Source organism: Sapajus apella, unplaced genomic scaffold, assembly GCF_009761245.1.
Source record: "Sapajus apella isolate SASKATOON/1434 unplaced genomic scaffold, GSC_monkey_1.0 scaffold60, whole genome shotgun sequence".
Lineage (NCBI taxonomy): Eukaryota > Metazoa > Chordata > Mammalia > Primates > Cebidae > Sapajus > Sapajus apella.
Window position 1 is genome coordinate 973,483 of NW_022437000.1, and position 27,556 is coordinate 1,001,038.

Sequence of the window (27,556 nt, forward strand, 5' to 3'; positions counted from 1 at the left end):
AAAATTATAAAAATAGTAAAAGGATCCAGTTTTAGTCAGAATCTTGTAATTTCTGGGGATAAATGAAGCTAAATCCAGTCTTAGCACTTGGTGCAGGCCGACCTGTGATATAACTACACGGCGTTTTGGAGTACATCCACCATGGGGAAATGCGGTAAACCATATTCTCAATGTATGAGGATACTTTTCCTGAATTTAGGCTTCATATTTTGAAGTCAGATTCTGCAAAACACAAGAGAAAAACAGATCTGTGCGCTATGCTGAAAACTGAATGAGGAACGTTGCAAGTCACTCACATAGACGGCTCAGCTCAGGGTGACACCAACTAGAAAAGTAACTTTTTCGTTGACTCTGATGTCTCTAGTGATGCTGGATTTTTTTCCCCATGGCAGACAGCACAGATACGAAAACTGTGCAATTTGGTCCAATTATATTCTCCTCTGTCCGTCCACACCCTCCCCCACTGATTTAATGAAGGACTTAGAGGTACAATTCATCACTGATAAATAGTCCCTCTGCCCAGAATGTTTATTAGACTGACAGCAGTGTGCACTCTCCTCGCTTTTTTCCCTCACCACTTATGACTCAGATGAATTTTAATAGGAGCAAAAAGCTTTTATTTGTACTGTAATTTCACTTAAGGATCATAGCCTTCAGAAACTGGCAGACGCTTCTATGTCTTGATTGCAAAACACACACTCAGGAGTAAAGAAACATGCAAAAGATGTTATTATTCAACCTGTCACAGTGCCGCAAATCCACTTGGAACTTAGGCCATCAAAGCTCTCCCCCCACCCTTTTCAATAGGCCTGTGAAGAGGCACTTAGAGATTTCCACCCTCCCCACACAGAATTAAAGGGGGAATTATATTTTGTTTTTGCATCCCTGCCATCATGATGCCCACAGGAGGCTTTGAGTTACAGCAGGTTTTTTTTTAACAAAATGGAGCTGTCTCACTGCTGCTGCTTCTTTCTTACTCAAGAGAAATGTGACCTGGTAGGGATCCAGAACCTTCAGGTGGTGGTTCCAATTTCACCAAGACACTTCCTCAAGCCGTTTTATCTTCTTTCTATTTGGATAGGGCAAACTGTGGCTCAGAGATTATTCACGGAGAGGATAGGAATTCTCTTTTTTGGAAATGTTCTGCTCCACTGAACTGCCCTGAACATGCCCCTAATTGTTTGCGAGCCGCCTACAGAAGGTGCTGTGAAAATACTTGCTGTGCATACTGTTTTCCATCCGTGTTTGTAACACCTTCATGTTATTGTCTCTCAGTGCAGAAGGTATTCTCATGCCTCTTCATCTTTTCCTAACCATCTTGTTAAATCAGAAAGACTGTGCCATGTTGTGCCTTTAAGAAAAGCCAACTTTTTCAATCATGAATTATAACATTTTCTGTCACTTAAAAAAAATAGAATTTTAAATACTATTTTGCCCAAAATGAACACTGAACCCCTTTGTCTTAACTTATTGATGATAGGTAGTGCAGCCACTCTTGGAGGTCTGTGGGAAGCCTGCGACAGCCATCTGCTGCCATCTACTGGCGCCTGTCCACATGGAACTTCCTCCATCCCTGGGGCCGGCCCAGCTCACGGGATTTGCCTTCATGGGGATAAGTTTGTAGGACGTGAAGGGAATACAACTAAAATTCTGTTTTCTCTATCATGTTTTGAAATTTTTTTCTTAAAGATAGAGGATATTTATCGCTGATTAATATTAATAACTGGAATAGTCCTTATTGCAAGAAATTTCTGAAATAACTAGCTCACAATATATGACAGAAACAAATCTTTTGATGTGTGCAGCAATTCAGAACCATTTGAATTGAAGGCTGTTACTGTAATTTGAATTTAAAAGTAAAAAACTGATTTAGAATGAATGCCGCTTTTGAAGAAAAGTTCATTTAAACTCATTTATGGTTTTGTTTTGTTTTTTCCTTAAGTACAAGATGCATATCTTGACCAAACTTGCTGCAGAATTGAACAAATTTATGCTGGAAAAAGTGGCTGAGGACACAAGCAGTGTTCTGCATTCCCCGATGCCCGGAGTGGTGGTGGCTGTCTCTGTCAAGCCTGGAGACATGGTAAGGGCTGTGTGTGTCTGCAGGACATGCTGGTCTCAGACTTCCCCTTCCAGGATGATGGCTGAGGGCGCAGCACCATTCGGCTTGGCAGTTCTTTCTTAACTAACCCTCACCAAACAGCAAAATTGCTTTCTTGTGTTGTCTACCTGTTTCACGTTTGCATTAGGTGAGTGCCAGGACTCTCAGCGCTTCCCCTCCCAAGTGATCTGGGAGTGGAACGGAAAGAAGTCCAGTTTCATCTGTCATTTCGCAAATGCAGTGTTTTGGGAAGTACTTTACTTAAAGTGCTACTTACTCTCCTGTATGCTGTGTTCAAAGCTTCCTTGAAGAACTCATGCCAGGGAATAATACGCCAAGGAGGAACTTTTTGCATGATTCCTGGAATAAATGTCTAATTGGGAAGAAGAGTTAAGGAAAGGTTAATTCTGCAATCTGCACAGTACCAGAGCACTTCCGTTACTTGGTAAATAAAATGTAGCATCACAGTTGGAAGTTCTTCATCTTGATCTTGTGACATTAAAGCACAAATCAAAGCTATATTATTTCCTCATGCAGTCTCGAGATAACCTGCTATGGATGAATTGGTAGGATGCACACGTTTTCTTAGAACATGGATAGAAATCTCTATTGATGAGCAGCAAAGTGAAAAGAAAACAATTTAGGAGGCAACAAGAAGGTTTCTGGGGACACTTAGATACTTGCATTTTTATTCATGTGCAGGGAAATAGCCAGACATCACTGTCTCTCATGGGTGAGGTGGGGGTGATATTTTGTATCTCAGGTCACTGGGGCTTACATTTTAATGCCTCCTGATTTCTTAGTATACATAAAATATCCTCTTAACATTGAGGGAAAAAATCATGTTGTTGGCTTTGGCTTCTAGAAGAGCATTTGCAATAATGTAAATATCAAGAAAACATGATCAGTTTTAGTTGTTTAAGTTATCAGCTCTGAAACTAATATGTGAAGTTAGAAAACTGACTTAACAGTTGCTTTACCTGGTGAAACAGAAATAGAACTACTGTATCAGCTCTTTAAGAAAGGCATAAAAGTGGCTACGTAGCTGTGAATTGTTGTTTGCTTTGAAAGCATTGATACTCCAGGAAGAAAGCCCTCATTAAGACTGTCTAATGCCCAAGTGTTAAGGATTTGGGAGAGGCCATAAGAGACAGAGTGAGAGAAAGAGAGAGAGAGAGAGAGAGAGAGAGAGAGTGTGTGTGTGTGTGTGTGTGTTCACTTTAAATCCTTTTCTAACACGTGTGTGTGTTTTCCTTAACTCCTTTTCTAACACTCTGTGTGTATGTGTGTGTGTTTTCCTTAAATCTTTTTCTCTGTGTGTGTGTGTGTGTGTGTGTGTGTGTGTATGTGTCTGTGTGTGTGTGTGTTTTCCTTAAATCCTTTTCTAACACCTGAATCCACACCTGAGTGGTGGGAGGTAGGGCAAAAAAGAGCGAGACCACTCCTGCCTCCAGCCTGGAGGGTGAGAGGGTGAGACTGCTGCCCTGGTCCCGTCTGCCCAGTGGCCCTTACGGAGGCTGCTCAGAGGCAGTAAATGGGGTGCTCCCAAGGTCTGATCAGTGCAGCCTTCTGGTTTCTTAACAGCTGCTCGCTCCTGATCTAGCTTTCCCACATACCGAAAGGGTTTGGCCTTTGTATGTTCCATTTCCTGGTTAATAATTGAATGTGGAAAAGCAAGGCATTTCGTAAATGGGAACAATGTGATATTAGCTCTGGGTTCATTGATGTAGCTCAGATATTGAAAACACCCACCAATAATTAAATGTGTGTACTCATTAAGAATGGTTTGAGAACTAATTGTTAAAAATATGTTACCGCAGAGCAGTGGGGCCTGTATTTTATGCATTCCTTTAAAGTCAGAGTACCCGGGGGGCCTGCCTGGTGGATCGGCTCATGGTCTCGGGATCCATCAGCTCCTCCTGAGTGCTGTTTGTGGGGGCTGCTCAGGTGGAGCATACACTTGCTTTTATTTGTCTCTTTTGGTACTTGTAGAGCTTCCTTTCGTCGTCTGTGCCATTGTGTTTTGATAAAACAGTCTTTTCTCTTGGATTACTGCTTGTGAAAAATGTCCCAGACCACTAATAGTGAAATCCAATGCACCCCGAGAAGTTGAATCGTCGGCTCTTAGAACAACTTCTATAATTGCATTTTGCTTTGTGTCATTAAAACACAAGGAGCTTCCCTGGACCAGAGGCACGGCACTTTTTTGAGACTGTTATGAGAAAACATTACTTGTAACGTTGAAGTTTGGTGGTTTCCAATTATTTTAACACTGCCGGGTGGGTTGCGTTTTCCCCTGTACTAACAATAGCCGAGCTGGAGGTTCCCCTTTTATGGGTGGGAAGATAATGGAGTCTGTCTCCTTGGTGTATTTTCAAGGAAAAAAGGACCCAGAAATTACTGAGGGCCTTACAAGTATTCTGTTTTTCTTCGGAATGTTACTTTTTATCATTTAAATTCCAGTAACCTATCATGTTTGTGTTCAGCTTAATTTTACTTGACCAATCCTAGAATGGTGGGCCTGGCAATAAGTTCGAAAAGTGTCGCATAAAAATCGCAATGAACAAAACTGTTTTGTGAAGTAAGCACCTTGAACATCGTTTAAAAACCTCAGGAAGAGGAGACGTGAGGTGGCTGTTGAGAAGTAATGAATCCACTCAGGGCTTGGTGTGTCAGGGTCTGTGAACGGATTCATGTGAAACATTCTCCCTGCCCTAAACACAGAAGCTGGGTTTCATGTGAAGAGCTTCCCTAGGGTTCACACAGCAAAAGTTCCTAACACTTTTTCAGTGTTTGTCACACACTGTTTATCATTAAATGTAGCAGGCAGATCACATTTGAAATGATTGTGTAATTGTTTTTTTGAACATGTGGAGAGAGGGTGTTAATATACAGTAAAATGCATGTAAGCAAACAAATCAATCAGAAAGTAATGGATTGTTAAAGTCAAGAATCACTAATATAACTTAGAAAACAACTGATAGAATAAATTTTACATGCCTTTTCATATGCCTTCTGAAAATGTTTCTGCAGTAACCCATTTCAGTTTGGAAACAGTTTTCCTGGACACGTAACACTACTGTAAACTGGGAGCACTTCTGTCATCAAAGTTAGCATGAGTCACTGTTTTAAACTATCTTTATGATACTTTTGAACAGAAATGTTAAAAATACATACTTTTCAGAATAATGGTAGAATACATTTTTCCACATTAATTTTGACTTACAGCTGCTTGAATTTATTACATAATTTTCATTTTGACTTTGAAGTATAAAATAGTCATGATGCGCACATTCGCTGTGTTAGCCTCTTGATAACAGAAACAAAACAAAACCCCATAAGATAGTCACTCAGGAAGGTATTTTAATATTGCATTTAGTTAAGTTTTTTTTGTTTTTTTGAGACAGAGTTTCACTCTTGTTGCCACGGCTGGAGTGTAGTGGCCTGATTTTGGCTCACTGCAACCTCTGCCCCCAGGTTCAAGTGATTCTCCAGCCTCAGCCTCCTGAGTAACTGAGATTACAGGCGCCCACCACCACACCTGGATAATTTATTGTATTTTTAGTAGAGATGGGGTTTCATCATGTTGGCCAGGCTGGTCTTGAACTCCCGACCTCAGGTGATCTACCCACCTTGGTCTCCTAAAGTGTAGGGATTGCAGGCATGAGCCACCGAGCCCGGCCAGGATTCTTTGAAGTAATGTTTGTATTCTGCAGTCATCACAGATTTGCATCAAAAAATATACACCAACAATTAAGTGAGAAACGAACCATCAGCTGGCTATATACTCATTTGCGTTTCTTTCTTTCTTAATGATAGTGAAACTAAGTGAAAGAATAGATTGAAATTAAATACCTGTCGCTGATTTTTCTTGCGAATTAGCCCATTCAATATTAGTTGGACTTTGGGATATTTTGTGGGGCTAAGAGGAGAAGATCCACCTTGTGATGGAATTGACATTTAGCAGAAGGGCAGTGAGGTGTTTGGGGTTGTTCCTTTTGTGAACAATACTGTAAAGGCAAAAAAAAAAAAGGGGGGGGGGGCCTACTGTATGTACAGTGTGCCAGTAAAAGCATCACCCTGACAAGCACGGGCAGCAGCACCACTTATACTTCACCCCAATTTTGTTTCCTTCTTGCACGAGCTCCTTTGACAGGGAGGCTCCCAAGCAGGTGGGCAACCGCAGGCCACGAGACACAGGCGCCCCATCCCATCTCGGAGTATGATGTCCACACCTCCCCTTTGTCTCTAAACCTCATGTAACTGAGCTTAGCCGATCATGGAGAACTGGCAGACTTGGCGAGATACCTTTGTTTTTTATTTCTTAAAGAAACAAGATAGGCCGGGCGCAGTGGCTCACGCCTGTAATCTCAGCACTTAGGGACACTGAGGCGGGCGGATCATGAGGTCAGGAGATCGAGACCATCCTGACTAACACGGTGAAACCCTGTCTCTACTAAAAACATAAAAATTAGCCCAGTGTGGTGGCATGCGCCTGTAGTCCCAGCTACTCGAGAAGCTGAGGCAGGAGAACAACTTGAACCCAGGAGGCGGAGGTTGCAGTGAGCCAAGATCGCGCCACTGCACTCTAGCCTGGGCAACAGAGAGAGACTCCGTCTTAAAAAAAAGAAAAAAAGAAACAAGATTTGAAAATTTCATAAGCTCTCAAGAATCCTAAAGAGAAGGCAGGGCTGGGCCCTCCTGTGGTGCACTCGCCTGGCATTGTGCTTGTGTGCCTCACGCAGCCCAGGGTCGGTCATTGCATCTCTCCCTGTAGAGGGGCGAGTCTGGCTGCTTGACAGAGTTTCCAGTTTCTGGATACCTTGATTTACAATCATCAGATAATTGCAATAATTAAATTTACGTATTTTATAGCAATAGTTAAGCAGTTTATTTGACAAGATGCCAGTTTTCACCCAAACCTCAGATTGTATCCCACAGCACGTGCACACAGATCCATGCATCCGTTAACATTTTAAAACTTTAAAATTATGAAACACTACAAACATCCAGAAAGTTACAGGGGAAGAATCCAACAAGCACTCCTGTGCCCTCTGTTCACCATTTTCATACGTGATTCAAATGCTATTTAACAATGAGACATGCACTTTCCCTGTGCCAAGCGCCCCGTCTCACTCCCGTCCTGTCGTCTTCAGAGGTAACAATGCCCCTGGGTTTGGCCTTTTAATCTTTTCCAGATAACATTGATTTTTAGAGTTGGGTTTTGTTGGAGGTAACAATCTGGGGATTTTACGGTTTAATTTACTCAGTGATAATTATTGATATAAAAATATTTATATAGACCAGTATATTAAATATAGGAGAGTCCTCTCCAAGCTTGGTGTTTGATTTCATTTCTCAGGAATGATCTGCTTGGGAGTAGAAGGTGTGTTTTCTTTGTTTTAAACATTTTTGTAAGTGACCATTCTCAACCTTACCAAGATTTAAAATACCCTTTTCTCTTTTGCTAAAAATGTAAGTTTACAGAAATCATCCCTTCACAGAGTCCTTTAAAGTAGCATGCTTGACAAAGGTAGAGGATGCAGGCTGTTTTCCGAAGGTATTGTGAGTGACATCAGTTTTCACTAGTTCTCTTTGTAACCGTGGGCTTTGGCTCTGGTTTTGAGCTAACTTAGAGGGCAGTAGGGAGTCGTATTTTTCTTCATTTTAAGGAATTGTAAGAGAAACTGGACTTGTTTTATATTGGCCACAAGTCTGTATTTCTGCCCTTCACCCCTCGAGTGCTGGCTAGTTCTGGGGAGCCCTACTCGAGAGACAAGGGGAGCACTGGGCAGATGGCATGTGTGCCTACAGTCTGGAGCCAGCAGCGGGGCTGGACGGGTGGCCCCTGGTCCCCGAGCCCTCCAGAATGAGGCCGCTCATGCATGGGCCACTAGAGGAGCCTTCAGCTGCAGAAGGACCTCTCCTGCCACCGTGTCTTTCTTTGTGATTTGATGATGGTTCCATCCTTGCTCAGATACTGCAAAATCTCCCGTGGCCTCTTCCCCGTCTCGCTTTACATGAAAATGCTGGGATGTGAATATATGTTTCTTTTTCAGGAAATATGCGGGGATATTTACCAGCCTATCTTACCAGCTCAGAAAGAGGAAGTTGCTATTAATATAATCAGATGTGCGCAGTGCCTTTTCACTCAATCTGAGATGCCTTTTCTTGTGACTGTTAACTGAACCTTTCTTCAGATCTGAAGGCCTTAAAATACATGCCGTTCAGGCACCTGCGTTCCAAGTAGACCAGCCTTGAACAATGAAATGGAGGGATTTTCACTTTTGTGGTGCAGTCAGCAGGGCTGATATTGATCCGTGTTTTCCGGCGGCCAGTGCCGCAGAAGCGGAAACTGCAGCGGGCTGCTGAGCCCTCCGAGCCTTCTGTCTAATTTGGCAGAAAAACACAGAGCGTAGGACAACAAAAGAAGCCTCCTTTTTCCATAAAAATTCTTCCTCCCACCCACCCTTCTTCCCCAAAAAGGGGACTTAATTTTTCAGCTGCACACAGTGATTTGGTGCTCACTCTTGCATTGAAACAGTTGCTGTCTGAACAGGCAGGAAACAGTTTTCTTTTAATTGCCGAAATCATTCGGAAGTGCTTCATGCCCTGCTTCTGTACAGCAGATGCTGTGCATTAATTGGCCTGCGTAGAAGTGACCCAGGGTTCCTTGCAGCGGGCCCAGTTTTAGGCAGAGGGTTTAAATAGCTTATTTATTATTTTGTATAATCTGGCGTACATTGTGCGCTCCTGCACGTGTCGTATTTCATGGTCTGCAGTTTCTAATGTCATGTGGGTTTCAAAACCTGTGTTTCTCTGGTAATGTACTAGCAGCAGGTAAGCTCAAAATACCATCCATCAGGAGCTAATTTTTTATCCAGATACTCCAATGACTGATGAACCTGTCTTTTGTGTGAATGTTTAGCGCAGTGGAAAGCCATATGCCACTGGCACAGTTTCCTCTGCATTCCTTACAGTTGCTAGAGAGTGGGCTTCCTGGGGGGTGGGGGCACTCGATGCTGTGTACGTCCTTTGGCCTATATTTCCATGATAACGCCTTTAAAACAGCCCTGGGTTCGGGCAACAACGAGAGGATGGGGCCATCTTAAAGGAGACCTGACTCCCTCGTCATTTTCTTTATCAGAAATTTGACTGCACACTCTTAATAAGGAACCTTGTTTTGTTACTCCCCGTCTGTTCTAAACAGACCTCAGCCCATTAGAAGGGCCTCCCTTGTGTGGGAGACCACAGCTGTTACTGTAAATCTCATCCACTCACTGTATCACCCCCATTTTGTGGCTCTGAAGGATGAAATTGAGAAATGGAATACTGTGCAGTCATCCTTTACATCTCCAATTTTAGGCCTTTGCCATCATTTTCATGCTTTTATTCCAAATCAAATAACATTAGTGAGCGACACCACCTTCTGATGAATATCTGCTATTGAGCACCACTTTCAAGTCTGTACTTGTGGGGGCTTCCTTTTATGTTTGGTGGTCTTTTTTCCCCCTTTCTCTTCTCTTTTTCTTCCTGCACTTTCTTTGAGCGTTCTTAGTGGCCATGGCAGTTTGCAGTTTGAAGGATCCGCATTGCTAAATATGTCCCTGTCTTAGCTTGTTTTCTGAGCAGGAGCAAGTGCTAGAGAAGGTTCTCTGTCTTTTAATCTTTGCGGAAGGAGTGAAGAGAACTTGGTAGAAGGGATATTGGGGGCTTTAATCAGAAATAAGAAGTGGTTTAAATCATTAGCACAACAAAGCATACTATAAGCTTGAAGATAAAAGTCTCTGGGGAAAGAGTCCTCTGAAAATAAATGGAACTTGATAGATTTCCATATCATTTATAACTTCCCTTAATTACACTTGGAAGACTTGCCAGTAAAACTGGAAAATTGGCAGCCTATATCCATTAGAGTCATTGTGCCGACCATGGCAAGCAGCTGGCTTTACGGGATTTGATTCCCATCACTCACAATTCATCATCAGCTGGAGGTGTCTGCAGCTCTTCAGCACAGAGCAACGCTGGGTGACACTCTGGCCCCCGCAACATGCAAAAATCTGCTGAGTAAATGGGCCAAGGTTTCTCGCAAGCCTCTTTTGGGGCAAGGCCGACTCCGGCTTAATGAGTGCCGCTCTGATAATCGGATGCGAATGTGAACCTTGACCCCGTGTCAAAGGAGAGGACGCAATAAGCTGGATGAAAGATACAGGATTCAGACCTCCAAACTTTACACCAATTAGACAGTGAGCGGGGAAATACATCAGGCCCACTTGGTTCATCAAAAAGACTTTCGAGGCTTGTGACCACTTTGTAAGCCCAACACTGGAGACATCCTGTCACAGTCATTAAGTCTTCATCAGATGATTCACAAAAGTGTTGGAGAAACGTGCGCACACATCCTGCAGGAACGGCCTGCACATGGGGGTGTCTGGTGGAGACGGAATGGCGGAGGCCCCTCTCAGTGCACCCAATTAATGCCTGGCTTCCCCAGTGCCCCAGGGGAATCAGAAGGGTGTTACCTCCACTGGGCCCACTGCCCAGCTCCCTCATGGAGCCTAGGGTGTGCAGTGCATTCTGCAATAGCCAGCGCTGCTGGTAGCAAGGCTCAGAAGTCCTAAGGTGAGAGCCCCTGCTCCCAGTGGCCGAGTGGCGGCATGTTGTTATTGTTGGAAGGAGCCCAGCTCCGTGTCTGCCCATCCCTGGAGCACACCTTCCAGTGCAGCCTCTTCCAACAGACTGGGGCGGACGTAGTTTGTTTCCATTGCATTCTTTGATGTTTGGTTTATATCAAATTTGGTTCTCCAGCTCAATTTTTTCCAAAGGATGAAACAAGTTGAAATTCAATTAAGTTCACGTGAGAGAGAGAGAGAGAGAGAGAGAGAGAGAGAGAGAGTGTGTGTGTGTGCGTGTGTGTGTGTGTGTTGGGGGCGGTAGAACATGATTCTGTTGAACCAGCTGTCTCTCACTGTTTTGTAGGTCATCAAGGAAGTTTTTAAGCACCATCTCTTTGGGATAAATTAGTGAAAATGGTCTACAAAACAGATTGTATAAAGTTAACAGAGAAGTGGGTTACTTAGGTTTTCATTTCTTGCTGGGCGCAGTGGCTCACACCTGTAACCCTGCACATTGGGAGGCCAAGGTTGGTGGATCACTTGAGGTCAGGAGTTTGAGCCCAGCCTGGCCAATATGGTGAAACCCTGTATGTACTAAAAATATAAAAATTAGCTGGACGTGGTGGTGCATGCCTATAATTCCAGCTACCCAGGAGGCTGAGGCAGGAGAATAGCTTGAACCTGGGAGGTGGAGGTCGCAGTGAGCTGAGATCGAGCCATTGCACTCCAGCCTGGGCAACAGAGTGAGACTCTGTCTCTAATAAATAGATAGATAGATAGATAAATAGATAGATAGATAGATAGATAGATAGATAGATAGATAGATAGATAGATAGATAGAGCTAAATACTCTAAATAGACTTTGGACACCATGAGAGGAACTAGGGAGGGGAAACAGGAGTGAGAGGAGGATCTAATTCTATGATTCAGGGCTGTGCTGTGGGTTGGAGAGAAGGTGGGATCACTTCAGTAGAGACACACTTTCTTTAAAGTTCTTTTAATGGAATTGCTGGACTCTCACAATCAGAGGGAAGGACTGCTTTAATTTCAGGCTTCCCCACTTTTCCTGACTGTAGCAGGCTAAGTCTGAGGTTCTGTTCTGTGAGCGATCAGGGACCCAGCACTTGCAGTCACCTGTGTGTCACCTCTTTGCAGATCACCCATGTTAGAAGCACAGAGCCAGCCACAAAGAGGGTCAGTGGCAGTGACAGCAGAGCCCATAAGCCCCTGTCCACCACCTGCCTGCTCCCAGGCCCTGGTGAGCCCAGCGTAGAACTGTAGCCGGCTCAGATTGGCCTTTGCACCCGGCGTGACATTGGGAAATCCCCAGGCCTCATTTCTGCTTCATATTTGCACTTTAGTTGCTAATGCGCCTACTTGAAGATCCTGTAAAACAGAAGCAGGAGCTGCCTGCCCGTCTGGCCCACAGATTCTGAGCGATGGGATGGGAGGGGAAAAGTGGCAGAGGGGCACAGCTGCTGGCAGAGGGGGTAGGGGCTGTGCCACCCATGCGAAGCCGAGGTGCATGGTGGGGAGACAGGGCTCCGACCAGTCCTGGGCCCTCAGATGCCTGCAGAGAAAGGGCTGAGTGGGTGTGTGGGAGGCCGGCATGTATTCCCCAGAGAGCTCCTCCGTCTGGAGAGAGAATAGTGCCCAGAGCAGGAAGGTGGATTCCTAATTTTTGGATGGCATTTCCATTATGTTCTTTTGAGTCTCAGATTCATTTCCCAGAGAGTCCCCGGTCCTGTTGCCTGAGTGCCCAGTCCTGGGTAACAGTGGGTCGCAGTGAGTCCAGCTTCAAAGAGGACACGGCTGGGCTTCCAGGATCCTCTGTGTACAGCTGGCTGGCAGGTGCAGACAGTGAACCAGGCCTGCTCCTGGCTTCCCTGGTCCCTGCCTGCCTTTTAAGAGAGAAAAAGGGCTCTAAAATGCCGGCTGGAGGGAGCGACTGTTCTTAGGCCCCTGACTGGGGCCTCTGCATTGTCTCTGCGCTGCCCCTCCCATCCCCCTGCAAATAGCACTTGAGGCCGATTCTTCATTCTCCCTGGAATGCAGATGCCAGGTGAAAATGAATCAAAAAGGGCAGCGCGGGCTGCATTTCCAGGCCCAGCTCCTCAGCGCGGTGTCTCTCCTCTGTGCCAGCGCCAAAGCCTTGGCATCCTCTCTTTTCCTATATTTCTGTGCCAGGAAAAAGCAGCCCACCACCTGAACAGCAGAGGAAAAGAGTACCTCGGGCTCGGGCGCTCCAGAGTGCCAGCAAGACAGCTTGTGCCACATGGGGGGCCCGGAGGGGAACTTGAGATCATCTGGGGATTTCAGGAAAGAACATTTTCTAGGCATTTCAGTGGCATTGGACGAGCATGGCCACGGTGGTGTGACGGGCCAGGAGCCCCACGCCAGGACGCCCACCCACACCCATAGCCGTTGCCCTAGGAACCTGGACTTGCCCGTTTCAAAGACTGGGAGGCCCTTTTTCATAAAGGCAAGAGAAAAACCTGGCTGGCTCAGGATGCTGACCCATCGAGGCAGAGTGAAGTGAGTGTGTAGCATGGTTTTCAGCCGCAGTGAATTCCTACAGTGAAGCCTTGGGCTTAACTCCAGTGAGCTTCCACCCAGCTCAGCCTGGCTGCCCCTCAGAATGAAAGGCAAGCTCTGAACGCAGTCTGGGCAAGGGCCCCTGGGCACTCCCAGTTTCCTGCCTTGGAATGTGTGTAGCTCCCTGGAAGTCATTCCCAGTGGGGAAGGGCTTTTCAGAAGCTGCCTCGTTATGGGTACTCAGTGTGTCGTGTAGAGGATGGGACAGTGGTCCTCGGGGCACCAGGGCTGAGCTGTTCCCAGCTCCCCGGGACTATAGACAGAAAGGTGTGCTTTTGGTGTTTTGTTTCGTTTTGTTTTGTTTTTGGTAACAGCTATACTGAACTGTAATTCACATACAATTTAGCCCTTGAAACTGTACAATTCAGTGGCTTAGTCAATTCAGAGTTGTGTAGCTGTCACCACAATCAATTTTGGAACATTTTTATCACTCCCAAAAGAAACCCTGTACAAGGCCGGGTGTGGTGGCTCACGCCTGTAATCCCAACACTTTGGGAGGCCGAGGTAGGCAGATCATGAGGTCAGGAGTTCGAGACCAGCCTGACCAATATAGTGAAACCCCATCTCTACTCCTCTGTAAATACAAAAATTAGCTGGGTGTGGTGTCAGGCACCTGTAATCCCAGCTACTCAGTAGGCTGGGGAAAGAGAATCACTTGAACCTGGGAGGCGGAGGTTGCAGTGAGCCAAGATTGCGCCATTGTACTCCAGCCTGGACAACAGAGCGAGACTCTGTCTCAAAAAAAAAAAAAAAAAAAAACCTGTATCCTGGCCGGGTACAGTGGCTCACGCCTGCAATTCCAACACTTTGGGAGGCCAAGGTGGGTGGATCACGAGGTCAAGAGTTCAAGACCCTCCTGGCCAACATGGTGAAACACTGACTCTACTAAAAATATAAAAATTAGCTGGGTGTGGTGGCACATGCCTGTAGTCCCAGCTACTCTGGGAGGCTGAGGCAGGAAAATTGCTTGAACCAGGGAGGCAGAGGTGGCAGTGAGCTGAGATCGAGCCACTGCACTCCAGCCTGGTGACAGACTGAGACTCCATCTCAAAAACAAAACAAAACAAAAAAAAACCTGTATCCTTCAGTAGTCATTCCCCTTCCCCCTTCACCCCCAGGCAACCTTGAGTCTGTCTGTAAAGATTTCTGGACGTTTCAGGTAAGTGGAAGACATCCCAATTTCCCAGCACCTCTGTCAGTGGCAGAGCCAGACCCAGAGATACCCAGGGTAGGCCCCCCAGGCAGCCGGGGTCCCCAGTTCTCCAGGGTCCCCCAGTCAGGGAAAAAGTCCCTGACTTTTTTCCAACAAGGACTTAGAGAGAATGGCTTTTCTCTACTGTCCCTAAAGATGAGTTTGGAATAGGAAACATTAGAGATCTTTGCAGCTGTTTAGAGACACAAATTTTGGGGCATTTGAAAGGTAATTTCGTAATGGCTTCGTTCCTAAGCATTATTGCAAATTAGATGCTTTTAAAACTCCTTTGTTTTCCAGGTCGCTGAAGGTCAAGAAATTTGTGTGATTGAAGCCATGAAAATGCAGAATAGTATGACAGCTGGGAAAACTGGCACGGTAAGTCCCCAAGTCCCCATCAGCCCAGGCCGGCCTGTGATGGAGGAACATCCACCTTTGAATCATGGATGATTTGGCTGCAAAGGGACCGCAGAGGCAGGCGCCCTCTTCCCCTTCTCCCTTTTACAGAGGAGGCCACTAGGATTGGGAGCTTTTCCATCCTGCCCTGATGCGTCCCTGCCTCATCCAGAGCATGCCTTCCAAAAAAGTCTGTGTATTATGTTCAGGTAGTCAAAGAACAATTGTTCTTCACCTTAATGTCTTTCAAATTAAGGGCTCTTTAATTTTTAATGTTTACATCTGTCTTGGAGTCAGTTAGTTATCTGAGACTTAGGTCAAACAGCAGGAAATGGTTTTACAGATTGCAAAAATTAATGTAACTCTTCAAGACAATTTCTCTGCAAAGAGAACAATTCAGTTGCAGATCAAGATAAGCTGAAACCCCATATGCACGTGGGACTTAATTATTTAGGGAGAAAAAAAGGAGAGTATCTATTAGTACTGAAATTCATTTATAGTGAAACTTAAGTGTATTTTTTCCTTGAAGAAAATACAAAAGTCTTTTTAAGCAATAACTTCATTATTCTACCTGTGACTAAAAGGATCCCATTAGTAGCTAAAGATCTTTTCCGAGGGCCATTTGGGTTGGGAAGTGTCTGCAGGGTGGGGCATGATTGGAAGCGCGGGGCTGGCCATGTTCTGCATGTGGCCATGTCTTGGGACCACTGGGTACAAAGAGATCCATCAGTTCAAAACCAGGTTTGCATCAGAGAGACGCGGCCTCAGTATCGTGCTCTGTCACTGCAGAAGGCAATGAAGCTGATTCTCAGAGAAGGGGCAGGGAGAACAGAGGCCCAGGTGTATGCCAGCGCTCGGGAGCCAGCAGCAGGTCTGGTGGGGTGCAGACAGCTGCGGCGTCTTGGTGGGATGTGGAGAGTAAAATGGCATGATTTGCAGTGTTTTAAGGAATTCTTTCTAAATTACTTTTTAAAAAAGTGAACAAGAAAACATTGGTTTCTGTTGATGTAAAGATGCTTTTATTGGTTCTTTGGGATTTAACGTTTGTGCTTGCTAGTGTCATGACACCCATCCCTGATGAGAACTTGGCCTAGTTGTGGGGACTGAGAAGGTGTGTCTGCTGCACGCCAAGGGCCCTGTGCTGTGGGACCGAGGTGCTAATGCAGAGATGAACTTGGCCTTAGTTCCCTGAAGGGTCGTGGTGCCACGCATCAGTGGGTTTCCCGTCCTCATGGCCTGGGTCTCCCTCCACCCTCATGGCTGTAGCCATGCTGTGCATTGCGCTCGCCTCTCCCCATGCCCAGGCCTCTCCATTCCAACCTAGCCAGGAACCACAGAAGTGGCCCGAAGCCCCCATGCAGAGTAGCAGGGCCTGGTTCCTACCTGCGAGGCCACTTTTCCTCCCAGAGAAAAAGTTCACAAAGGAAACAGATCCTCAGCTGTGGCAATCGTAGCATCACTAAAACGACGTCATGTAGGAGGGCTGCTAAATGGAGACAGGAGCATCGTGGAAAGTAGCCTCTTCAGTCCAAGCAGCAAGGTCTGCAGTGGCTGATTAGTTCCAACCCGTTGTTAATTTTCAGGCCCGAGCCAGAGCCTCCACCAAGTCAGATGACTGTCTCTTCCCCACCTCAGCCCCCTCCTTGCTAATTGAGCCTGAACACAAATTTGGGAAAGCAAAACTTGATAAAGACTAACCAAAATTGGTAGGACAAGGAGGCACAGTCCACACACCCATGATGCTGGAAAGGGCGACCGCACAGCCCCACCACTGCCGAGGACTCTGTTTTCCTTCAAAAGGAAGGTGGCGCTCACGCTAGGGAAGTCCTCTTCCTACTCAGCAGCTCATCTGACTATCGAATGTTTTATTCTTTTTCTTTTACACTAAATATTCCGTTAATTCTCAGAGAACATTTCCACAACCTAAAACCACAGGAAGAGGGGGCGGCCAGGGGTTAGAAGTCACCTGGCAGTGAAAAGCCCGCCTCAACCTGAGTGCGCCCAGTGTGAGGGGCCAGAGCGCAGCCCTCAGGCTGGCCACTGTGAAGGTGCTGAGGACAGAGGAGGCGAGAAAGGGGAGGGTGCGGCAGAGCCACCAGGGCACCTCGCCGTTCACCAGGGTCCCTCCGACCGGCTCCGGTGGGGCGGCTCGTGCCGGGGCTGCTGGGTCTGCAGGACTGTGCATTTCTAAAAGTGGATTAGGAGCCTACTGCCTCCTGGATCTGGTTACTAATTCTTACTCTCCTCTCCCCCTGCATGTTTAAAAATTCAAGGTGAAATCTGTACATTGTCGAGCTGGAGACACAGTTGGAGAAGGGGATCTGCTCGTGGAACTGGAATGAATGATTTATAACCTTTCAGTCATCACCCAAATTAATTCACCATTTGCGTGATGCTTTCACACAATTGATTCAGGCATTTTACAGAACACTCCCATGCAGCTACGTTTTACATCGTCATATTACACAGAATCAAGACCAATATTCTGCCAAAAAAAATCACCAATGGAAATTTTCATTGATGTAAATGCTGTACGTATGATTTGTACTTCTCCTGTGAGATTTCCTAGTGTCAAACTGAAAACAATAAAACAGCGTTTGTCTAACTATTAGTTCGCCCCTTTTTTTGAATGAAGACAATGTATACTTAGGCAACAGGCTCTGCCAGTGGACCACCAGCATTTCTTTGTGATCCTTTTGGAAGTTTGCTATAAATGTCATTTCTCTGCCTGGCTTTATTAGCACTTGACTTTTTTTCATCTCATTGCCTGCCTTCTTCTGGAAGTGAGGCCCTCACTCCTGGTGCTGATTTTCATAACTTCTTAAGGACTGGGGAGTGCAGATGCAGATTTAGGCAATCCCCTTCCTGCTGTGGCTCTCTATGTGGGTGTGGTGCTGATGGCTGACCCCTATGGAGGTCACCTTGAGGCTTCCTGGCAGCCTGGGGTGCTCCGTCTGCACTATTTTGAGAGTGAGCATGCTGTCTGGTCCCTTTCCCATTGCACAAGCGGGGCAGTCACAGGGTGCTTGGGGGGCCTTACCCACCCCGTCAAGGATGGGGCTGCCACAAGCTGATCAGCTGAGACCATCCCAGCCTTTCTGTGTTTTTTTGTGAAGCAAGTTTCCAATTAAGCAAAAGAAGCTAAAAATAATGATCATGCTTTTGTACCAGATGCAGTTAGCGATCACAGTCTACCATTAAGTTGAAGAGTAAGTGAGCTCTCCCAACAGAGAACGAGGTTACTGAGGATCACAGCAGCTGCATTTTCATTTGGTTCTGAAATTCTTGGACTACGTTTCAGACTTTGCTGGGAAGCAGAAGCAAAAAGCCGTGCACCAAGTTGAGTCGATGCTGACAATTATCAGATGGAGGTGGGTAGTAATTGGTACTTCGTGCTTTGTTAAAATTATTTTAAGTGCTATTTGTATTTGGAAGCTAACCTTCTGTCAGGCCTGAAGAGCAAATTACTAATGCGTTGGCTCTTCTCTGAAAGGACCACCCCCAAATGCTCTCCCTTCAGGGGGCAGGGATGGGGCCTGACTGCTGAGATCTGGGCTCAGATAAACTTCCACTTGAGCCCGGGTGCTCAGCTGTGTCTCCCAGCAAGTGGGTGTTCATTATTTTTTTGGACCAGAATGTAAAGAACCCTCTACTAAATAAGTATACTAAAAAAAGTGGGGGTCAGACCCAGCACCAACACTTTTATATTTGATTTCCCAAAACACTGACTTCAATTTTAAATAACCTTTAATATTGCTGTGAAGCTTGATATAAAAAATATGAAGAATGGTGCTGTACACATTCTGATACATGGCATGCTTTCCCTGTGGACTTCTTTATAAATTTTACCCAGCCGCCTAAAATCAGCTCTCTCAGGGGCTACAGGCCACAATCAGTCTAGTAGCGCTGCTGAAATCTAGCTGCAACACGAAGTCTTTTACAGTGATCCTAAATGTTATCTTGAGCTCAAAGCGGAGCACACAAAAGCAACAGAACAAGGAGGAAGAGGAGAGTAAGAAGAATTGGGCATGATCACACAAATTCTCTAAATGCCATTTAGGGGAATTAAAATCCTACATTTTTCTTATCAGGTAGAAAGATGGGAGGGAACCAGCTTGCTACTTACATGTCAACATTATTTGTAAAATCAGATGCCACTGAAATATTGGCTCCTTTTCCCGTGGATTCCTTGGAAAGGGCTCTGTTCTGCTTCCGCCTTCACCCAGCATGGGCTGGGCTGGGAGCATCTTGGAGCCCCAGGAGGCTCAGGCCTAGGCCCACCCTGCCTGCCCCGCTCATCTGTTCTCCCGGGGGTTGTAGCGCAGCCCGTGTGGCCCCTCAGAGTCGTAGCTGTCGTGGTACGGGAGCTGGGCCCACTCCGGCGGGAAGGTAGCCGTGCTGTACACGAAGCACTGCGCCTCGGCAGGCGCAGGCGGCTCCTCCGCGCCTGGGGCCCGGTCCTCCAGCAGCTGCACCCGCAGCACCGTGCGCTGGTACAGGGTAGGGCAGCTCTCGAAGTCGTCCAGGAAGTGCAGCATCCGCTCGTCCACCGCGTAGACCTCGCCCTCCACGCGGCGCCCCGAGCCGGGCAGGTGCAGCAGCCAGGGGATGTTGTGCTCCCCCGCGATCACCAGCGGGTAGGGCTCCAGCGTGCAGCCGCGCGCCCGGAAGGCTGCGGAGCCGTGGGCGCCATCCCGCAGGACCCGGTGGTTGGGCTGGCCCCGCTTCAGGGTGCCGTACACGAAGAGGAGGGCCATCGGGCAGAGCTGCGGGGAGAGGAGGCGACTGGTGAGCCCGCAGCGGGAGCTCTGCATCTGCACCCGCGGTTGGCGCGGGGAGCGCGGCCCAGAGCGTCGGGACGGGGCCGCTCCCCTATGGGGGTCACAGCTCGCGCCACGGGAATGCGCCGGGCTGTGCTCCCATCAGGCGTTACTTGCCCACGCAGATGAGAATGGCCAACGGTTTTCACACATCATGAGACGTTTCGATTTTCGGCCACCATTTAATCCCGTGAAAACCGTTCCTAGCCTGTGGGCTGTTCACAAACGAGCACCAGGTCGGCTCTGACCTGTAGGCGCGGTGTTTGCCAATCCCTCTGCTAGAGAAAGGGGCACACATTTGTGACTTCCCTGATGTGTCTGTAGCAGACAGGACACCTGCGTTCTACAGGAGGAGGACCCCAGCCTCCCCGCAGCACCTGGATGGACGATGCTCCTCAGCCATGCGGGGGCAGCCCGGCCTCGCCCACAGACCACCTCCTCTCAGAAACAGCCTGACCTGCTGACTGCGCAGCCTCCCGACTCCCTGACGACACGAGCCTCCACCCCCTGCACCCCAGGGTCGCAGCTCAAGGCCAGAAGATGTCCTGTCCAGGCCCTAGCAGGGACCTCCAGACACGCCCTGTCCAGGTCCGCAGGTACCCCCACTCCCAAGCCCAGCACAGCCCTCTTAACTGTTCTCAGCCTCTGCGTGGTGGGGCGGAGGGTCCAGCAAGGCCGCTGCCCTCTAGAGCTGCTGATCTGGGAAAAGGCACTCAGTGTACTAGGACAGTTTGTCAAACCTGTCCCAGCAGCCTGCCCTGCTACCTGAGCCCCACAGAACTGCCATTTTCCTGAGCAGTTTTCAGTGTTTTTTAAAGGACTTTGAAAACTGCGTAACTATTATAGAAAAATTAGAAATAAGCAAAAAAATGGACATATAATTTTGTAACCACCTGTTATCTGGCTACAGTGAGAACACAGGTTTCAGTGCTAAGTTCCCGGGAACTCGGGTCCTTGCCGTCTGTCCCAGTGGAGCTCTGGCAGCCAGGCCTTCTGCTGTTTCCTCTCTCAAGGTCTTAGAGGGCAATGGTGCTTCATGGTGACTCCCTGTGGTGACCTTGGCTCAAGCGTGAAGGTAAATATTTACCACTTGCCTGGGTCTGGGCTAGACTGTTACATAATGACCGAAGTGATTTGCTGATTTGTGTGAAAGTGACTCAAACAAAAATGGAAGTGAACATTGAGGGGGTGGGAGCTCCTCGCTCCACTGCCCTGTGTGCCCCTGCCATGAGGTGACGGCCTGTGTGGCGATTCCTTCAGATGGGCTTTGCAGACGGGACTGCAGGGGCAGGCAAACAAGAAGGCGGCTGTCCAGGTACCAGCAGCGGCTTGTGACCAGCTAGAAATGCCCCCGGACACTGGTGCTTGCCACCAATCCTGTGGACAAATGGCCCTTGGAGAAGTCACACTGAACTCGGGATTTCTGTTTTCTTCTCAGCAAACAAGAGCTGCTCTGGGGGTCTAGGGCTCATTTTGCTCTTCAGGTGTGCCCCTGCTGCCTCTCGGTTCTGTCACCAGCCTGTGTGACATCAGTGTTCCCCAGATTTCAGGCACATTTTACTAGGAAAGGTGTGGCCTTGGGAAAAACACATGGCTGGCCAGACGTGCACCCCACAGGCCTGGCCCTGCGATAGCCCTGGGACACCCCAGCCAGCGTGGGGACACAGTTTAGACCTGGGGGCATGCCGGAATAGGAAAGTCCAGATGTGAATGAAGGAGAACCTGGGGTAGGGCGGTGCTGAGGGAAGAGGAAGAGGCGAGTGCTCGGGCCTAAAGTTGCCAGGAGTCAGCTGCTGGGGAAACGGAGGATGGTATACAGGCAAGTGACAAAAGTTCCCAGCTGAGAGCAGCGCTGGAGTCTGGAGCGAGCACTGGATGGAAGGGGCTGCCTACAGCAGTGGGCGAGGAGCCAGCCCGAAAGAAGCACCTGTCGGGTAATGACGGTCAGGATCCTGCAGCGCAGCCACCCTGGGGACTCAGCATTTGGAAGGACTCACGTCCCTCCCACACCTGCATCCCAGCCCCAAGACCCATCCACGTTTCCTCTGCCACATCTGCCCCCTGCTCTCCTCCCCCACCACCTGCCTCTGCCCCTGGCTTCTTTGTTTCCCTGGAGCCTGTCCCTAGTGCAGCACCCAGAGGGTCCCTGTCAGTCTCTTGCAGCACACTCACTTCTCCCACCTCATCTCCTGCACCCTCCCCCACCTTGCACAGGTGGCTCCTGCCCCCACAGCGCCTGACCTGGGGCTGGGCGCACTCGGTCATATCACCCTGTCTGGTTTTCTCTATAGCACGTGCTCTCTAAATCACTGGTCTTGTCTGTTGCTGGAACATGAAGAGCCAGAAGACAACTTTGAAACAGCCCAGTCCAGCGCCTGCAGGTGAGGAAGCTCGGTCCCAGGCTGGTGGCGACCTAGGACCAGCCAGCCAGGCAGGGCTGTAGTCACACTGCAGACCAGCTCTCCACAGCCGGGTGCCTGCCTGGCTTTCCCTGACGCAGTGTTTTAAAATGGCACGTGTCCATAATGGAAATAGATCACTTTACAAGAAAAATGAAATTTCCTACCCCTTTCCACTCCCTGGAGGCAGCACTTTTAAGGCTTTTAACTGTTGTGTTTGGCATTTATCTCTGTATTGTTACTTACACTGCTACTTCTTGATGTCTTAAATCATGTCTTGCCTTTTTACCCATAAAGTGGGTGAGCACAGTGGTTCTAAAGCAGACTTGAACTGTGTGACTTTAGGCAAATCACATAATGTCTCTGTGCCTCAGCTTCCTCAACTGTAAAATGAAGTCACAGTTAGCAGCCTGCCTCAGAGACTGCGGTGGGTTACCGGCACACATCCTGTGTAGTCTGTTCACATGTGGCATGTGCCACTGCTGTCATCACTGTAGAAGCCTGACACCTGGCTCTCCTACCATGTCTCGCCATCCTCCCAACAGACGCATCACAGTGCTGGGTCAGCCCCAGATCGATTTCGGAATTAGACGCAGGTAAACATGCTCTCAGATGAGACACAGGGCCTACTGTGATTACATTTCCTTTCTTGGTGCACTTTTTTTCTTGAAATTAAAAATTGTTTCAAGTTTGGTTTTCTGTTTTGCCTTTTGCTTAGGTTTCTAGGACCGTAATTCAGCCTCACGTTATTCTGAGAGCACAGTCAGAACCCGGCCCCGACCATCCGTCGGAAGGTCCTCCCTGCCCAGCTCTAGTCTGGGCTGCCCGTGTCGCTGCCATCCAGGCCACCCTCATTCCTGTCCCGTCCTCCGGCTGGGCTGACGGCCACATTTTGCTGAAGTATATTCTCTCCTACTTTTGGTTAATCATGTGGTTAGGCAGATGATTCTAGACATCATGTCCCTCAGAAATCTACAAGTCTAGAGACATTTCTTCATTGTCTTCTCACTTCCTGAGTACTTGCGAGAAGTCAGTGCTCTGTGATCCGGGTGCCCTGGGTGTGAGTCCAACTTTTCTCTGAAGGCTCTTAGGGGTTTCCTTTTATCCCTCAGATTCTAGAATTTTCCAAGGATGTAGACTCTGGTGTTTTTCATTGACTGTGCTGGGAATTTCAATCTGAATGCTCCTTATCCTGGATCACAGGGGCATTTTCTCCCCTCCTTCCTCTTTGTTCTCTTTCTGACACTCCCGATATTCTGGCGGTGGATGTCTTGGCTTCAACTCCAGTGTTCTTAACTTTTCTTCTTTCCTCCGGGTCTTCATATTCTGCTTTATCCTCCATTTCTTCTATTAAAAACTTATTTGCCATCATATGTATTTCCAATATCTTTTTTTTTTTGAGGTGGTGTCTCGCTTGTCGCCCAGGTTGGAATACAGTGGCACAATCTTGGCTCACTGCAACCTCCGCCTCCTGGGTTCAAGCGATTCTCCTGCCTCAGCCTCCTGAGTAGCTGAGATTACATGCACCTGCCACCACGCCCAGCTAATTTTTTATTTTTAGTAGAGACCAGGTTACACCATGTTGGTCAGGCTGGTCTCGAACTCCTGACCTCATGATCTACCCGCCTCCACCTCCCACAGTGCTGGGATTACAGGTGGGAGCCACCACACCTGGCCTCTGAAATTTTTTTTTAAGTTTTCTTCCTTCCCTTCATTGCCTCCATTTCTCTTAACTCCTCCTTTTTTCTGTATTTCAAGAGGTTTTCTTCACACATGATCTTGACTGGAAAAGCTGAGCCATTCTTTGGAAGTAAGGCTGAGCTCTGTGAGCCTAGCAGGTAGCAGGCCTTGCATGGGGCTCTGGGACAGGCGCTGGGAGCCCGGCAGACTTTCCCTCAGTGCTCGTTTTCAGGGTGCTACCTCACCACCACTCGGCTAGGCGTGTGTCCCCAGCACCAAGGCATTTTTGCTCTCCAGAAAGGAACCGGCTGTCCTCTGTCAGGTTTGAGGGGAGGCGGCAGGTCTCTCAGCCCTTCTGTGTCTGGGACTGTCCTTGCCTCTGTGGCCGCAGTTCTGGACTCCTCTGGTGTTGCAGGCTTTGCTCAGCTGACTGCTCATGGGCCTCTCGCCGTGCAGGAGCTTAGGTTTTGGGTGTCTCCAGGCTAAGTCAGCTGTCACTCACTTCTGTGTTCCATCTTCCAGAAACATGTTGCCTGCTTTCCTCCGCTGTCCTTGTGGGTTGAGTAGCATTTAGGAGGAAGCTGGACACAGGGCTTGTCCTTCCCATCTTCTCTCCTGCTGCACCGCCGGCCCTAGCCCCCTCCTCTTTGAGGGGCTTATGTGAGCCAGAAAGGACATGACAAGACAAACTGCTTGCTTAGAAGAATGGCGAGAGGGTTTTCTTCAGGTGTAGGTGACTCAAGGGTATGTCAAGTCCCCCGAAGAAGCCAGTAAGTAGCAATTGCGGCACCTGAGTGAGGGCTGGGTAGAGGGGATGGCTAGTGACAGCTGAAGGAGCCAGGCAGTGGGGAGGCAGAGAAAGCACTTGCTCTTCCTGCTGCTGTTATGAGAGAAAGGGAAGACGAGGCAGCATTTGCAGGAGAAGGAAAGCCCGACGCAGCCAGGGAACGACACAGCCACGCAGGGAACGACACAGCCATGCAGGGATGGCCTGTGTCATTGAAGCCACAGTGTCATTGATAGGAGACTGCAGACAGATTTGTCAAAGGGTGCCTCATGGGAGACAGCTGCACAGCGCAGGCGCTCGCTCTCAGAAACCAATCCTTCAGTAAGAGGTGGCAGCACCATCCCTCAGGCAGGGAGACTACCGCCAGGCTGAGAACAGTCCTACGGGAGCAGCACAGACTTTGGAATAAGAGGTTTAAGATGCCAGAACAGAACAGTACTCAGCACACAGTGGTCTTTGTTTTCACTATTCTAAGGATTCAACTGCAAAGGAAGAAAAATATTTCATCCAAGAAGATGAAGCAGGCTTAGGAGGGAGGCAGGAGGAAAAGAGAGTCTTGCAGGATGGTGTTGCTGAAGGCGGCTAACTCCCAGTGAGGACTTGACCGAGGGCCACCTGGGTGCATGGGCCCCGCATTGAGTAGCTTGTGTCGTCTGTTTATTTAACGCTCTCAACTCTGTCAAGTAGGTGGTATTATCTTCATTTAACAGATGAAGAGACTAAGATGAGGACTCCGGTCCAGAGCTGGTGAGGGGCAGCAGCAGGAACTGAAACCAGGCCTGCTGGACCCCAACAGCCTCTCTGGCTCTGCCACTTGCAGTGACCCCAAGGCCCAAGGGAGATGACCCTGTCAGGTATGGTGCAGGACTCAGGCTCTGCAAGGGCAGAAATGGTTTGTAAAGGACCCTACAGTTCCCTATGCTTTTGGTTCCCCACTTGTTTTGAAATTTATCTGATAAACCAAATTCTTCTATTTCCTTTCTTTTAAATTTCTGGAGTTTTAAAAATTATGATAAATTTTGTTATGTGTATTTTATCACAACTGTTTTTTTTAGGTGTTCAGTTCAGTAGTGTTAAGTATATTTGAGTTGTGAAAAAGGTCTCCAGAACCTTTTCATCTTGCAAAACAAACTCTGTACCCATTAAACAATAACCACTGAAAGTAAAACCACCGATAAGGAGGAATTCCTGCTCCATGCTATTTTGATTACTGTAACTTTACAGTAAGTTTTGAAGTCAGGAAGTATGAGACCTCCAACATTGTTCTTTTTCAAGATCACTTTGTCTATTTGGGGTCCTTTGATATTTCCATATAAATTTTTGGATTGAGTTTTCCTCTTTTTGCATTAAAGGAATGCATTAATCTGTAGATCACTTTAGGTAGTACTGACATCTTAACAATATTGTCTTCCAATCCATGAACATGGGATATCTTTTGATTTATTTGTGTCCTTTAAATTGCTTTCAGCTGTGTGTTGTATTTTTCAGTGTACACATCTTGCTGCTTGGTTTATTTCCAAGTATGTTATTCTTTTTGATGCTATTGTAAATGGAACAGTTTAATTTCCTTTTCAAATTGCTAATTGTTAGTGTATAAAAATGCAACAATTATTTGTGTTAAATTTTGTCTCCTGCAACTTTGCTGGATTTGCTTATTAGTTCTAAAAGTTTTAAAGTGGAATGTTTACATTTTCTATACAGGACCATATTGTTTACAAACAGAGGTAATTTTATTTCTTACCTCTGATTTGGATGCCTCTTAAATTTCTTTTCCTTGCCTGATTGCTCCAGCTAGGACCCCCAGGACTATGTTCAACAGAAGGAATGAAAGCGGCATCCTTTTCTTGTTCCTGACCTTCGAAGAAAAGCTTTCATTCTGGCATCACTGAGTATCATGTTAGCTGTGGGCTTTTCATATATTGACCTTAAGCTGTTGAGGTAATTTCCTTCTGTTCATTTGTTGAGTGTTTTAAATCATTAAGTTGTGTTGAATCTTGTGAAATGCTTTTTTTGTGTCAACTGAGATGATTGTGTTTTTTTCCTTTATTCTGTTAATGTGGTGTATTACATTGATTGGTTTTTCTTACATTGAAATATCCTTGCATTCCAGGAATAAATCCCACTTGGCCATGGCATATAATCCTTTTCATGTATTGTTGAAATCTGTTTGCTAATGTGTTGTTTAGGATTTTTGCATCAATCTTCATCAAGAATATTAATATGTAGTTTTCTTTCTCGTAGTGTCTTTGGTTTTAGTATCAGAGTAATGCTGAACATTGAAGTGTTCCTTCTTCTTCAGTTCTTTAGAAGAGTTTCAGGAGGGCTACTGTTAATTCTGTAAATGTTTGGTAGAACTGGCCAGTGAAGCCATCTGGCCCTGGGCTTTTCTTTCTGGGGGATTTTTGACTGCTGCTTCGGTCTTTTTACTAGTTGTAGGTCTGTTCAGTCTTGGTAGGTTGTGTCTTTCTAGGAATTTGTCCATTTCATCTAATTGTTCATAATATTCTCTTGGCCTTTTTATTTCTGCAAGATGTGTTGTTCTGTAAGATGTGTTATAATGTTCTCTCGTCTATTTCTGGATTCAGTTATTTGGGCCTTTTCTCTCTTTTTAAGTTAAAGGTCTGTCAATTTTGTTAGTCATTTCAAACAGCCAGCTCTTGCTTTAATTGATTTTCTCTGTTGTTTAAAATCCTCTATTTTGTTTATCTCTGCTCTAATCATTACTGTTCCTTTCCTCTGCTAAGTTTTGGGTTTCATTTGTTGTTTATTTGAGCCTCTTGTTCCGTGTCTCTCGTGTTCAGCCCATCTTCAAGGGCTGCTGTGAGGATCACAGCCAACAGGACACATGAAAAGTCTATTACACTGGTCAGATGCTTCTTAGAACCACACCAAAATGTGCCTGTGATTAATTCTGGCTGGGAGAATGTCAGGCTTCTCTTTGGGTGCACCGGGCCCCTGGGTGGGGCTGGGAGGG

At 47.1% G+C, this 27,556-nt stretch overlaps 2 protein-coding genes across 10 annotated transcripts in view; one reads left to right on the forward strand and one right to left on the reverse strand.

Annotated features, from left to right (window-relative positions):
• The window catches only part of PCCA (propionyl-CoA carboxylase subunit alpha), a 424,770-nt gene extending 407,269 nt beyond the window's left edge, over positions 1-17,501 (forward strand). For 6 of the 7 annotated variants that reach the window (XM_032246368.1, XM_032246371.1, XM_032246369.1 and 3 more), the window contains 3 exons: positions 1,943-2,083; positions 14,801-14,878; positions 17,170-17,501. In XM_032246368.1, the coding sequence (XP_032102259.1) occupies positions 1,943-2,083; positions 14,801-14,878; positions 17,170-17,238 (288 nt within the window). In that variant the 3' untranslated portion in view covers positions 17,239-17,501. The remainder of the gene's footprint in view (positions 1-1,942; positions 2,084-14,800; positions 14,879-17,169) is intronic. The other variant, XM_032246373.1, reaches the window with a different exon arrangement.
• GGACT (gamma-glutamylamine cyclotransferase) overlaps positions 17,252-27,556 on the reverse strand; it is a 57,153-nt gene continuing 46,848 nt past the window's right edge. The window contains exons 1-2 of one of the 3 annotated variants that reach the window (XM_032246378.1): positions 20,610-23,558; positions 17,252-19,662 (exon numbers count right to left, since the gene is read on the reverse strand). In XM_032246378.1, the coding sequence (XP_032102269.1) occupies positions 19,192-19,653 (462 nt within the window). In that variant the 5' untranslated portion in view covers positions 19,654-19,662; positions 20,610-23,558 and the 3' untranslated portion in view covers positions 17,252-19,191. Of the gene's footprint in view, positions 19,663-20,609; positions 23,559-27,556 lie in introns of those variants that run through there. The other 2 variants (XM_032246376.1, XM_032246377.1) reach the window with 2 other exon arrangements.